The sequence below is a fragment of the Lactuca saligna genome, chromosome 2 (genome assembly GCF_052625555.1).
Source record: "Lactuca saligna cultivar CGN05327 chromosome 2, ASM5262555v1, whole genome shotgun sequence".
NCBI lineage: Eukaryota > Viridiplantae > Streptophyta > Magnoliopsida > Asterales > Asteraceae > Lactuca > Lactuca saligna.
The window spans coordinates 136,535,938-136,551,492 of record NC_136418.1 but is presented as its reverse complement, the minus strand read 5'-3'; the positions used below and the strand labels follow the sequence as shown (position 1 = coordinate 136,551,492).

At 37.8% G+C, this 15,555-nt stretch overlaps 1 protein-coding gene across 1 annotated transcript; it reads left to right on the top strand.

Annotated features, from left to right (window-relative positions):
• The first annotated feature begins 13,309 nt into the window (after window positions 1–13,309).
• LOC145031740 (NC domain-containing protein-like protein) lies at window positions 13,310–15,130 on the top strand. Its single transcript, XM_078980349.1, has 2 exons — window positions 13,310–13,546; window positions 14,215–15,130. The coding sequence occupies exons 1-2, from the start codon at window positions 13,441–13,443 to the stop codon at window positions 14,952–14,954; spliced, it is 846 nt and encodes a 281-aa protein (XP_078836475.1). The 5' UTR covers window positions 13,310–13,440; the 3' UTR covers window positions 14,955–15,130.
• The last annotated feature ends 425 nt before the right edge of the window (window positions 15,131–15,555 follow it).

The following is a 15,555-nucleotide window of genomic DNA, read 5'->3' as shown; positions in this document are numbered from 1 at the left end:
AAAGCACATGTTTACATGATTCACATCAATTACATTATGATACAAAATGAACTGTTTGACGATTTATCGTCCATCCTCAAAACGTTGTTGATTTCCTGTTTTCACTGAATTCCTGAGAATACAAGTAGTTTTGAAAAGTGTCAACACAAAGGTTGGTGAGTTCATAAGAGATTTAGTTAGAAAAGTAAACCGTTTTCCTTGTAAAAGCGTTAGAATATGTATCCAGAAAATCCGATATTTTCTTTAAAATCAGTATTATGTAGTCTTATGACCGAAGACCAAAATTTATAAATAACCTTTCTTACTAATAGAAAATGTTATGTGTTTAAATGGACATGGACGCGTTTGAATTAAATAAAATTTCCGTATATTCTCATGTTTGTTAATACTTTATGTATATGTAGTCCTAAATCCGAGGAACGAGAAATAACAAGTATTGACCATACTTAAAGGTATAAATGTGGTTCCAAATGATGTGTAGTCGTAACTACCAAAACCAAAAGTGTACAGTAATATCCATACTCATTGAGATAAAAAGTGATTTTAAATCGACATAAAACCCATTTAGGTTTTATAAATAAAATCCCGTAAAATTTATGGATTGTTATATCCCTATGTGAGTCGCTATAATCATACTATGACTATGTGAACCTGCCACGACGTTTCTCAGGTGTCGCGAAAACTGAAATGACATTTGTCACCCATAGACCTGCAGGTCCCACTGTAGCTAGCAGAAAGGTGTGGGGTGTCAAACCCAATATAGATCTATATACAAGTATCACGTTCTCCCTCCAGGAGATTTTGATTATAACTACCAGGAATTATATCCCGCACTCGGACGTACGGGGAGAGAATGTCTCACAATATAGGTTAACAAGTTTACGTGAAATGTGTGTGAATATAAATCTTTTCTGTATGAACGTACCCTTTTTGTACGAGTGTGTTGTGTGATGTATCATAAACTATACCTATTATAGTTTATCTAAAACATTTGTAATATGTAAGAACTCTTTTATGGAAATGCATAAATGTTATGAATCCATTAAACTATACTTTTTATAGTTTATTATACATGTTCTAAAATGAATGTATAATATTTATTATGAATGAATTATTTTCAGTTCATGATGATAAACTAACAAAGAAACACATTCAATAATTAGAACTTATGATTATACACTTTGCTCAACATAATACAAAGTGTTATGATATTTATATGCTGTTGGCTAACTTTAGCCATTCTGCACTGTTTTGGAAAAATCATAGAAAAATCATACAAAGTCAAAAACTAGATTAGTAAATTCTGAGAGTTCACAAAATGTGTCTAGTTTACTCATAATTTTTATCACGATTTTTAATGACCTCCAACTTGGGTGAATAAGTCCATAATCACAGACTGGTCCGGATTGTTGTTTGAAATGATAGGCAGTTTTGTAAAAATCACCATAAATTGTAGAAAAATCGTATGGAGATTTGCAAGTAGTCATTTTAAAGCTAAGAACTTGAACTATTTTCACCTTATAAAGTTTTGAAAACAAAAATGTTTAAGTTGCCCAAAACAGTCCGTGAATGGAGTTGAACTTTTCTGATGAAGGCTGTTACAAAAACTTAGTTATGTTCTTGGTGTTTTAACTTGTATTTCCCCCCTAAAAACTTGAGAAAACATGAAAATGTAAGGGTATGAACTCACCTTGAGTGATTTAAGTAGATAAGTGTTGAAGAAGAGAAGTGTTCAACCAAAGAACACTTGAAGAATCACGTGAAGATTCAAAGCTCTAACACAAATATGATTGAGTTTGTGTAAGATATCCATGATTTGAGTGGAAATAAGTGAGATAATAATAAGGAGAATGGATTATGCTTACCAAATGTGGAAGAACACTTGATAATCAGCCTTGAATCTTGAATTTGGTGGAGAAAAAGTTTGAGAGAAAAGTGGTGTTTGATACTTAGTGAAATGAGAGCAAATGAGAGAAATAAGGAGAGAGGGTGTTTTGTTCTAGCTCTAAAAACGTGGGGATGAGAGGAAATTGAGTTTAAAGGACATTGATGTGACCTAGGTAAGGTGGGGAGGTGTGACTGGTCATAGAGTGGGTGTGGGAGTGGTTGCTTGTGTCATAAGGTAAAGCAAAGTCAACACTCCACCTCTTTGTACTTTAACCACTTGCTTTTATTATTTAAATAAAGATTTGTATGAAAATATGGTTAAATTGTGAATATTTAGGGTTTATTATGTTACAATATGATTTTGGGTGAAAATCCCGCGTTAAAATAACTAAAAACGGGCCTTAAACGCAAAACTACGCGAAAACCGGGAGAAAATGGGTTCCCAGCGAGACCTCTCGGTCCTAGGTCGAGGTTCGGTCCCTAGGCCAAGGTTCGGTCCATGCTGAGGACTGTAGCCTGAAACGAAGCGAAACAGAGGGAAACGAAGGGGGGCGAGGAAGAGAGAGGAGGCGAGGAAGCGAAGGGAAGGCTCGGTCCGGAGATGAGAGGTGAAGGTGTCAGACCCGAAATTAGCCGAATGAACAGTAGATGAACAGTACCTTCGGGTTCGGTTCTTCCTGGGCGAGGTTCGGTTCCTCCTGGGCTCGGGTTCAGTTCCTCCTGCTCTCGGTCCCTAAGAGGACCTTCGAGTCCTAAGAGGCTTCTCTCTTCTTAAGAGGTTTCGGTTCCTAAGGTCCATTTTTCTCGTTTTTACCCCGTTTTAAGCCGTTTTTGACCCGGTTAAGGGTCGGAATGACCCGAATGATTCTAAAAAGTTACGGGAAACTTTTGAGAGAGATTTGGGAGAGATTTCACATACTTGGAGAGATTTGGGAGAGATTTGACATTCTTGGAGAGATTTCTCATACAAAGAGATATTTGAGAGAGATTTCACATACTTGGAGAGATTTGGGAGAGATTTGATATTCTTGGAGAGATTTTTCATACAGAGAGATATTTAAGAGAGATTTCACATACTTGGAGAGATTTGGGAGAGATTTCACATACTTAGAGAGATTTCAAATAGAGTGAAAACGATTGAGAGAGGTTTCGAGTGTGACATTTGTGAGTGTCCGGCTTCGCAAGGCAAGGTTCGTAAACCCTGTTAAGCCTTGTTTAAGGATCTTACACACGCCCGATGAGTATGCAACATTGTTTTATCGGTTTGGCTAGCCACGTACCACATTTTTAGGTTAAGGAGATCTAGATGTTCGCACTTTTTGATTTATGATCTCTCATTAGAATAGAGAGTTGTGTAGAAATTACATAATGTAAATTCTAGTACCCACGGGCAAATTTAGTCAAACAGTTTGACTTGTTGACTTTAGTTGACTTTGACTTGACCGAAAATTGACGGTTGTCACAGTCTTTATCCTTGTAAGGTATTCCATAACCCAATAGTCAACCCCTGGTCAAGGTCAAAGTCCTCAGTCAAGGTCAACAGTCCATGTTGACCTCAACTCGCCGAGTACACCCAGCTACTCGCCGAGTCCGTTGAATCACAATCCAACTCGCCGAGTCATCGTGGTGACTCGTTGAGTTCCTTCGAATCTCGATCTGACCTTAAGGCCACCCGTCAAGTTCCCTCCCTGCGACTCGACGGATATACTCGCAAACATTATTCTTGGTTAAAACTCATCCGACTCGCTGAGTTGTTCTTTAACTCGTCGAGTCTCATGACAATCTTCATCGGACTCACTGAGTTGTTCAACCAACTCGTCGAGTTCAATGTCCATCTTCATGCGACTCGCCAAGTTGACCCTGCGACTCGCCGAGTCCATTCAGTCCTCTTCCCATACAGATCCATTTTGAGCCATGCAGCAGCTCCAAATCATTGATCCAAGCTTCTAGGGCATGCTTATCACGTAAAGTTGCAAACTTTACATGCATACATGGCTTTAAAGGATCTAAATGGCAAATCTAAGATATTGATGGGTCCTTATGCACAAAGGGGACCTCAATCACGACTAAAGCTGCAACTTTATGCTTGTAGAATCCAAAGAGAGTCCAGATCTGAAGTTAGGGGGATCTATAGGGAGAATGACAAATTGGGTACTTTTGAAGTTGATATCTGAGATGAGTATTGATTCCCACACTCCAATATATCAATCTCTTTCTCCTCCAAGTCTTCTCCCTCCAAGAACTCTCTTTCAAGCTTCAAACACACACACACACAAGGCACACACACACGAATAAGGCTCTCAAGGGTTCTTTGGAACTATAAGGAGGTCCAATGGAGGCCAAGGTCCCTTTAAATAAGGGTGCAAACCCCAGGAATTAGGGTTTCACTTGCCATCTCCTACTCGCCGAGTCCCATTATGGACTCGTCGAGTAGGCCACTTAACCTGCGATCCTTCTCACTGCTACTTGACGAGTAGGTAAACCAACTCGTCGAGTAGGGCCTAATCCAAAAACTCATATAACAATACCTGAGAATCGGGGCGTTACATTAGTTTTGGGACAAAGAGACTCAGCAAGTCTCTTGGGTGACTCGGTGAATCGAATCACAGTTTCTCCCCAAAAGTCTTCAAGTAATGGTCTGTGGTTGAATGGAAGGAACACTCAGCGTGTTAGGGGTTTGTCATGGACTTGAAGATCAAATGACTCAGCGAGTGGATGAACAAAATCGGTGAGTCCAAGGAAATGTCCGAACCATATGAAGATGGACTTGATGAGTTCAAGGGGAACTCGACGAGTCATAAACTGAATACCTTCATACGGATGAAGATGAACTCGACGAGTCAGTAGAAGATAGTTTGATATGTTGTTAAAGGCGAACTCGTCGAGCTCTTTCTAGACTCGACGAGTAGGGACGAAATTATGGCATTTTGTGGACATGGGGACTCGACGAATTGGTGGACCAACTCGGCGAGTCGAGTAAACCAGATGTTGACTTTGACCAAAGTGACTTTGACCAAGGTTCTGACTTTGACTTTAACTTGGAAGGTAATCTCAAGTCTACAAATGTGGAAACGTAAGAACTATCTCTTTCTAACACTCAAGACTACAATATTATATATAGTAGTGCTATCAAAGACTCCAAAATGTATAGTGTGACTAAGGCGTAAAGTACAACATCAATGTTCACCTTCAATATAGACACCTCAACTTCTTTATCTTTTTCTTCAAGCCTTTCTCAATCAAAAATGCCACATCATCAAATTCAATATTTCTTGACTCAACAATCTTAAAGTGTTAAGGAGTTATGGGTAAAGTTTTTTCTTTATGAGAAGGGATTCCTTTTTACTTCTTTCATGCTACAACCGTAACATGCTTAGATCATTTTACACTCTCCATGTTCTTGAAGACTTTGAGTCTTATGTGATTATATGTGCTCTTTTGAAGTTCATATTGGTTATGAACTTCAAGATTAAGAGTTTTATAATACTAGAATCTCAAATCAAGTTGGTGTCTCAAAGGTTCCATATTCTCCATTAACTTCCAAGCTTCTTTTATATGATCAAAAGTCTATAAAGGTTGTTAAACTCTTCTTCTTCGTTGGGGCTTGTTATATTTCCAAACTTTGCAAGAAGATCCATGATTATGTTGCTAAATATTATGTGTTTGAAACTAATTTTTGAATGAGAACCCAACTAATTCTAGCACGACTGTTTTCTTCCTAGCGTTGCGTGGGTCTTATATGGTGAGTGGTTGGTAGATTATTCCTATTGGACAGACACGATGACCTGCAAATCCTATTAGCCTTCCTGGTTCTAGCTTGATCCCTTCCATCCAGGTGTGTGGTATTTGTTGGAAACAATGCGTAAACATTATTTCCACCGCACTACCGTTGTCGATATACATCCTGTTTATTTTCATGTCACTGATGTATGCTTGGATGATTAAGGGATTTTCCCCTCCCAATTCAGTGGTATTGAGTCTTCCATAGAAAAGTAAAACTTGTTTTCCACTTCTTTATTGATGGTCAACCGTTGGGTCGTTGCTCTTGTTCTATAATCATATGGTGTTTATATGGTTAGGATTTCTGCACCTTTACCTTTGTCATTTTGCCCTTCTTTTTTCACCTTTTGGAGGGGATATGTGTCGATTGTTGTTCAGGTACTTCTAGAGACTCATAGAGCTTCCTTTTAGTGATCAGTTCTTCTAAATCTTTCTTTAGGACGATGCGATCTACTATGTGATGTCCTTGTTACCAGTGGTTTTCATAGTACTTGTTTTTGTTCAGGAATTGGTGTGCATTCCTTCATTGGGGATGTTTTTTTCATAGATTGCTAGTACGTTTGGCCATTTATATTGCTAATAATCACATTTCTATGGATGGAAATGGCTTGTTTTGTCGGTGTGGTCTTGTGTTGTTTCTTTGTGGCCTTTGGGGAAATAGGCGTGACTCCCTCTAGTTGTTTGTTGACTTTGCGGTGAATAGGAAAGCTTCTTTGGTTGTCATGACTTATTGTTTCCTTAGGTAACGTTCCATTCTTTCTTTCAGTTCTTGCCTCGTCGTTGGCTTTTTTTTTGGGGAACTTCCATGACAGTTTCCTAGGGAGTAATCCATATGTGAATGCTCCGGTGACCATTTTTTCATCTTCGCCTGGGATGTTGAGCGTCGTTTCGTTGAACCTTTTAAAATATTCTATGAAGTTCTCTCCTTATTTTTGTATGCATCCTAGAATTTCTTATACATCCCCATGGTCCTTTCTAATTTGCATGAAGTTAGTTAAGTAGAGTTCCTTAAGTTGGGAAAAGTTATCGATGCTATTTGGGGCGAGGCTCTTGAACCATGCTCTTTTATTTCTGCTGAGTGTTGTGGGGGAAATATCTACACTAGAAACGTTCATCCAATTTGAAGGATTTCATGTACCATTCATATGTATCTATATGTCTGTCAAGGCAGGTTGTGTCGTGATACACTGTAAGATTTGGTAAGCTTGTTGTACTTGGTATGTCATAGTTGTGGAGCTTTGGTACGAAGGGTAAGTTGTTTGTTGCTGTCATGGGTGCTTGGTGTATGTTTGTGAGATTGTATATATGGGTTATTGGTGGAACATTGTGTGGTATGGAGAAGCATAATGCATATTCAACAAAATAGAGTTTTGGTGTACATGGATGTTACCGTATGTAGTAGAAACCGTTGTCTTCAGAATGCATGTTGTTGTATGGGGGCAGTGTTTAATGGTTCATGTACATTTATGCAAACATATTTCTAATCGTCGGTATCGAGATTTGTGGTTGGGTTGGTGAAATTTATTCTACGAATGATGTTGGTTATACGAAAACCGGTCTTGTTTGTTGGTCTGTCGTCATGGTTGAGCTGTTGGATAAAAAGGGGTAGCTGGTAGAATTTCATTATTCCTATTTTGCTAGGGGAAGTGAATATGTGGTGTGTTTGTGTTCCATTGATGGGTGGGCTTATGAGTGAGGGTGATTCTATATTCACTGGTGTGAATGGTTGCATCTAAATTTGGGTGGTTGGTGTGAATGGAGATGACAATGCAACCATCGAGGGTGTTGTGGTCGTGTACTAGCCTTGGGATTCAGTGTTAGTGACATCATGCGGTGGATGTAACGTATGCATATTCGGGCTAGTCAATTTAGAGGCAATAAGTGTCAAAAATGACTTTTCGACAAAAGATTATTTAGAATAAATAATCTTAACCAAGTTGTAGAATATGTCTCAAGGGTTCCGTACATATAAAGAACGTTGAAATCTGAGTTATAATGAAAAAGATATGATCCGTCGAAGTTTTACGGCAAAACCGATACGACACCGGGAATCGTAAAAAGTGAATTTACGATAAAATACTTTCTAACCCTAGCGATCTAAATGAAAGTCGTAGTATATGTTAAACCGAGAGTGTGCATAAAAAGAACGTCCAAATCTGACTTCGTATGAGGAAGTTATGATTTTTCTATGATTTAGATAACAGTAAACAACTTGGACATTCGAATTTTAGATCAATTGAGTTTTAGCCAAAATAACCTAAACAACAAATGAAGATATCATTAATAGGAGTTAAACGATAAAAAGACAGTCGAAAACGGAGCTCGTATGCGAAAAATATGGACGAAGCTTAGTCTTTACTCTTCAAGCGCGGCGAATTCGATGCAGATTAGTAAATCTGAGATAGAATAAGAATTGGCCGACGATGTCTAAATGAAAGTTGTAGTACTCATAAATACCAACTCGTAGATATAAAGAACATCGAGAATAGAGCTCGTATGTGAAAGATATGGACGAAACTTAGTCTCTATTCTTCAAGCGTGACGAATTCGATAGTGTTTTGTAAATCTGAGCTACAATTAGAATTAGCCGACGGGGTATAAATGAAAGTTGTAGTACTATAAATACCAACATGTGGATATAAAATAACGTAGAAAACGGAGCTCATACGTGGAAGATACGAACGAAGCTTAGAGACTACTCTACGATAAAACCCCTATAAATAAATGGTGAATCCTTCATACTTCTCACACATTTCACACTCTCTTTCTCTCTCTACTTTCTCTCTCTAAGCCCCATAACTCCCCTAAGCCTAGGTTGTAACGCCCGTAGATCCGAACTAGTCAATTTGGAGATAATAAGGGTCGAAAACGACTTTTCAGAAAAATATTATTTAGAATAAATAATCTTAACCAAGTTGTAGGATACGTTACAAGGTTTCCATACATATAAAGAACGCCGAAATCCGAGTTATAACGAAGAAGTTATGACTCATCGAAGTTTCGCGACGGAGCCGACATGATACCGAGAGACGTAAAAAATGAATTTTTGATAAAGTACTTTTTAGCCTTAGTAATCTAAACAAAAGTCGTAAAATATGATAATTTGAGAGCGTCCATAAAAAGAACGCCCAAATCTGACTTCGTATGAGGAAGTTATGATTTTTCTAAGATTTAGCATAATAGTGTACGGCCCGAAACTGGAATTTTAGTTCAAGCGGTTTTTGGCCTACGTGACCTAAATGAAAGTTGAAGATCTCATTAATAGGGACTCAGCGGTAAAAAGACAGACGAAAACGGAGTCTGTATGTAGAACTTATGAATTTTACGCGTACATTTAACAGTATAATCTCCTCGTACTGTTAAATTTAAGATCGGTCGAGAATTAGCTGACGTAGTCAAAATGAAAGTTGTAGATCTTATTTTTACCTACGCGTGGATATAAAGAACGTCAAAAACGGAGGTCGTATGTGAAAGTTACAGATTTTAGAAGTCGGAAGTGTGTTGTGCGAAAATGGGTGATGTGGCACAATCTTGGTCATTGCTTTCTCCCCAAGTCTTGCCACTAGATGGTGACATGTGGCACCAAGTTCAACCATTTTCACCCTATAAATAGAACCTCTCTCACCCTCATTTTCTTCACACCTTTCATATTCTTTCTTCTTATTACTCTCTCTTTAGAACCTCTCTCTAGCCCCGAAACCCCCAAAAAGTCTAGGGAACCTCCCTAGCACGAGGCGGAAGCCCCGAAGTGCTCGACGGCTCTGAGAAGAAGAGCTTTTCCGCACGGGAATATTGCTCCAAGCAAAGCCCGGTTTTCTATAAAACCCGCTGTAAGTGAGCTACGCCTACGCTATTTTTAATATAGCTTTTATTTAATAATAGTAATGTTATTAAGAACTAATAATAAGTAATTTGGCTATTATTATGGGTTATATAAATATTGTTTAACGTTTATATAATACTAATAATAGCTAGACTATTAATTAGTCTCGGCGAATAGTAGACTAAACTCTAGTGGTAATAATACTAGGTTTCGTCAAAGGAAAATAGAATCGTTAAAAGCGAAGCGTTGCCCGAGTTTGGAATCATCACTTTAACAAGTGAGTATATAGTTACTTTCATCTTACACATATATATGAAATATTTTAATATAAATTACGTGTTATATGTGCATATTGTCTGAATACTTGCTGTCTATGCTCGTGAAAGATTTTTATACATGTTTTAAATGATTTAAACTGTATACGTATTTTATATATACGAATATGTTGGGTATGACATAGGTAGATGAATGATGAGAGATAAAAGATGATGTGAGTAAACATTGGTAGCTATAGACTTAGTGGCTAATAAACATCAGCAACTATGGACTTAGTGCCTATTGGACAAATACTGGTAGTTATGGACTTAGTACCTAATAGAAATTGGTAGCTATGGACTTAGTACCTATTAGATAAACACTGGTAGCTATGGATTTAGTACCCGATGAATAAACTATAGCAGCTATGGAATTAGTGCTTTACGAACGAGTATTGGCAGATATGGATTTAGTGCCAGTCCTATAACCCTGGAAGCAAGGGGCTTCCGAATAAACGAATAGATGACTCTTAGGATAGATGACATCCCAATGTTTTAAAATGAATAAAAATACTTTTCTTCGGAAATGCTTTGATAATGTGTTTATCATGTTTTACTGGGAACAAATTCCGCAACATTTTTATTAAAAGAGATACTTTGATTTTTTTATAAAGCATAAACAATAATCGGTCTTTTCTGGATGTGAAAATGAGGATGTCACATAGGTAAACCCCTAGCACCTGAAGGAAGCCATGAGGCTCCCGGAGTCCCGAAAAAGGGTCTTTCGATTCGAAAACGTTGCTCCAAGCGAATCTCGGTTTTCAAGAAAACCCACTATTTTGTCGAAGGAAATTGTTTTAAAGTAAATGAAGTGTTGTCCGAGAACCGCGTCACCACCTTATCAGGTGAGTGCATAGTTACTTTCATCTTACACATAGATATTAAGTATTTAATATAAATTATTTGTTCTGAGTGCATAGTTACTTTCATCTTACACATAGATACAAAATATTTTATATAAATTACGTGCTATGTGTGCATATTATCTGAATACTTGTTGTCTATGTTGGATGAATGATTTTATACATGCTTCAAATGAATTAAACTATATATGTATTTTATATCTACAAAATATGTTGGGTAAAACATGGGTAGATGAAATATGAGTCGGATGATGAGACGAGAGGTGATATAGACCATGCGATAAGGGTGAGAGGTGAACAATGAGAGAAGCCTTTTACCCAAATGATGGACCCGTCATTTAGCGGAGTATGGATGACAACCACAGACTATTCTAGACAATTCAGTGGAACACTAGCAGGCTTGCAACCTGTAGGTGTTGTGAACGATGTGTTCACCCGGTGTACTCTAAACCTTGGCGACTATGCAGACTTAGTGCCTAAACCTTGGCGATCATGCATACTTGATGCCTAAACCCTAGTGACTATGTAGACTTAGTACCTAAACCCTGGCTACTATGCGGACTTAGTGTCTGTTGTATAAACCCTGACGACTATGCATACTTAGTGCCTAAACCCGGTGACGATGGACTTCGTGCCAATTCCTTAGGGTAATCCTTAGGAATAGATGAACGAGGAATAACTGATTTTTAGGGTAGATCCTTATGAGTAAAGAAGATAATGGGGATGGGTAATTGGTTTGATTAATTGTTTGAAGATTAAACAAAATAATTATATTATTGTGGGTTGAAAACCCTATGTACTCACCATGTTTCCCAACCTGACCCACTCAGTTTATTTACATCATAGGTGTTGATATGAAGTCACATTACACTGAGAGATTAATGAGATATAAATCACTACTGATAATGAATGTAAGTTATGTTTATGCTTATGATTCTGTATTGACGATGACATCCCAAATATTTTAAAATGAATAAAAATACTTTTCTTCGGAAATGCCTTGATAACGTATTTATCATGTTTTACTGGGAACAAATTCCGCAACATTTTTATTAAAATAGGTACTCTGATTTTTATAAAGCATAAACAAAAATCGGTCTTTTTTGGCCATGAAAATGGGGATGTCATAGTGGATTGGGCTCTAGGAGTTGGACGAACCCAATGTTGTCACTTCCGTCGCCATTGTTTTCGGTGGTTGTGATGTAGCTTTGCGTGTTGGTTTTCGCAACAACGAATGTGCCAATGATGCGAACTGGTAACTTGGGGTTACTCTGGTGATGACCTAAGGTGACTCCAGTAGGATTACTGTTTTGGAATCGAGCCCTAGAACACAAAAGGAAAACCTCGTTAATCGTTCTCCGGGAGGAGATCCAAAGAGGATGCTCCGACGATCAAGTTGGTGTATTCCGAAAGGGATATTGTGTGAGTATTAGCCTTAAGGAACGTACAGTTTAGATGCATGGCTCTTGGCCTTATATAGTAAGGTCCGAGCGCTGACTCCTTCTTTAAGGGACGTGAGTGTCAGTCCTGATGTAACGTATGTACGCCATTGGTAGATGTGTCCTTTTGTTTCGTACTCTGAGTTGTGATTGGTTCAGAGAGGATGTTGGTAGTGGTGCGTGCACCTCTTAGGCTGTTGGCTAATATTATGGTGGTGCGATTCCTAAGGGTGTGGGATCGCTCCCCCTAGTCTCCGGTGTATGTTTCGAGGCGTTGCTGTCAGGCATGTCCCGATGGGCCGCCCATTCCAAAGAGTTTATTATTATGTTTTTGATTTTTTCAACAAATGTAATTACAAAAACATAGGAAGATAACGAACTTGAGTTTTGTCCATATTTAGGTAATCATGTTTTTTTTGTAACGTTTAGCCAGTAAACTTGTTTGACTTGTTTAAAATAGAGTAATTTTACTAATAATTACCGGTGATATTCACATATTATGAACATATCAAATAAGTTTACTGGTTAAACATGTACGGAAAAAATATGGTTACCTAAATGTGTACAAAACCTAAATTTGGTTACCCAAAGAACCATTATGGATCTTGAGCGCTATAGAGAGTTGTGTACTTTATTTATTTTATGACCTGCGTACTTTATTTTTTGTGGGTGGTGATATTAGATCCGTTGACATGACCTAAACAACGTAAAATCACTATTTAACAATACCGCGTGACAACACCACATGTAAGTACAACCCAACAACATTGTCCGACAAGCTCGGTTCAAACCCAACTGGTCGGGGATTACACGTTGTGCTTATGCAGCACAACCATTCTATCTTGCCAAACAATGTTTTTATGTTGTATAGGTCATGTCAATGGATATAACATTATCACCTATAAAAATATACTAACAACCTAAATACAAAAAATAAAGTACACAATCTCTAACGGGTAAACATTCCATAATAGTTATTTAGATAATGAAATTTGGTTTTATCTACATTTAAATAACCGTATTTTTCGTATATGTTTCACCAATATATTTGTTAACCTTTTTATAATATAATAATATCATCGGATAATTATTAATAATATTATCCTATTTTAAACAAATCAAATCATTAACCTAAATTATGTTACCATAAGAAAAGTTATGAACGTTCACGCGCTAAATTACGAAGGCTGCGAAGTTAGATAAAAAAAGCCATCCTGTGGACCCTCACACGCCTTAACGAATGCAAATTAAGTGCTGTGAATTGTACTCCTAACGAAGCAAAGCAACTCCAATCTTTGAAATCTAGAAAGCGAGATAACGGGAGGGGAAGAAAAATGGAAGAGATGAAGCAAATACTTTCTAACAAAGTCCACAAATCACAAATCAAACCAGGCGATCACATCTATACATGGCGTACAGCTTGGCTCTACGCTCATCACGGTTCGTCCTCCTTCATTTTCCCCCTAATTCCCCCCTCATTTATTTACGATTTCTATCTTTATTCTCTGTAAATTTAGGTTATGCTTCACGAACAACTTGTAATCAGAATTAAATCAGGATATGTGTTCATCTAGGGTTTATAATGTACGAATTCATATATCGAATTAATATACTCTGCAATTTCCTTGAAATCGAATTTGGTATTCTGATAATTTATCGTAAAGAAAAGAGCGCACATTTGGGGGAATTGCAAAAATCAAAGTTACGCTAAATTCCCCGTGATAAAAACCTTCCTTTTTTGAGTCTCCGTTTGCCCAAAAGATAAGGCAAGTTCAATTACGACCCTTTTTGGATTTTTGATTACTTTGATCTTTGCAATTCTTGGAATGTGACCTAGAACATGGATTGAAAATTATGTGCAAATTGCACAATACATATACGATGGTTTGGATCCATTCTCCACCAATTAGTTTTAATCATGTTTTGTCCGAAGGAGTTTTGTCAATCAAATCATATGCATTTTATCACCAACCTTTGAGAAAATTGTAACATAAACATTAGTAAGATATTGACATAGATGTAACTTCTATAGCCTCCTATTGCAATTCCAAACCAATTTTATCATGAAACCAAAAGCTTCAACAAATCTCACACATTTTATGTTTCAGGCATATACATGGGTGATGAAAAAGTGATCCATTTCACACGCGGCGGGGGGCAAGAAATCGGGACAGGAACAGTATTGGACCGCGTCCTCCTAAGCTCATCCCCCTCAAACTCAGACGGCGACCCATGCCCAAAATGTGGGGACCAGTCAAAAGCGGAAGGTGTCATCGCTTCATGCTTAGATTGCTTTTTATCTGGAGACGACCTTTATCTATTCAAATACTCAGTCTCCCCCGCTATTTTTCTCGCAAAAGCGCGAGGTGGAACTTGCACTCTTGCAGTTTCCGATCCCCCCGATGATGTCATCCATCGCGCTAAGTTCCTACTAGAAAATGGTTTTGGAGGATACAATATCTTCAAGAATAATTGTGAGGATTTCGCAATCTATTGTAAGACTGGGTTGTTGGTGTTCACTACTATTAGTGTAGGGCGTAGTGGGCAGGCCGCGTCTTTTTTAGCCGCTGCTAGTGCGATTTTCTCGTCTCCGCTGCGGTACTTGACCACGAGTTTTCCCGGTTTGGCGGTTGTTGGGTGTGGGGTTTATTGTGTAAGTAGGGTTGTTGCTGATATTGGGATGCGGCGTGATGTGATTAAAATCCCTGTTGAGAGGCTTGTTCGTGGCTCGATCTTAGCTGAGGCTTTGGAGCCGGAAGCGTGTGTGAAGAAGCTTGAAGTGGCTCGAGTTGGGGCTGAGGAGCCGAAGGTGGCTCAGGATGTTGTTGCAACTGCTAAGGGAGACTAGGGTATTGTTATTACTATATTGGATTTTATATGTTTGTTTGTTTGTTTGATTGATTGATTGACCTTTCAAGTATGATTTGATTGAAAAAGAATGTGATTGGTTATATCTCTTAAAGATGCTTGTGTGATTTTAGTTGGAATGTGTTGAGTGAAGCTACTCTTAAGTATTGGATGTTAGTGTTGCTTTCATTCGTGTTGTTTGTGAAGTTCGTTCAAGTGTGGATTAATATATGCAAGAGTTTGTAGATTAAGTAATGAGTCTACGTGTATGTTAATTAGAATTTTGTTTTTTCTAAGCTGGATCGAAAAGCAAGTTGTGGGTGGAATTGTATCAATTTTCTCTTGGTTTTTATATTGCTTCGTGTTTTGGAAAGGATTGGGATGCATAGTTAACCTATAATTTAGTAAACGTGTATTTGAAACTTGGGCTATGTTATATTGGTTAAACTAAAAAATATTTATAAACATGGTTTTTAAAAGAATAACGTTTCAACGAAATTATGAAGCTAGTCCAAAGTTCTCTCAAACATATATTTTTGGGTATGTTTACGGGTTTGTAAGTTTTTAAAAAAATAGATAGATTCCTAAAAATGTGAAGTGGG

What these genes read in the sequence shown, in the direction of transcription:
- LOC145031740 (XM_078980349.1), top strand. Translation starts at nt 13,441, where the DNA reads ATGGAAGAGATGAAGCAAATACTTTCTAACAAAGTCCACAAATCACAA. An exon ending in TTGGCTCTACGCTCATCACG is followed by an intron (nt 13,547 to 14,214) that starts GTTCGTCCTCCT and finishes TTTATGTTTCAG; the next exon opens with GCATATACATGGGTGATGAA.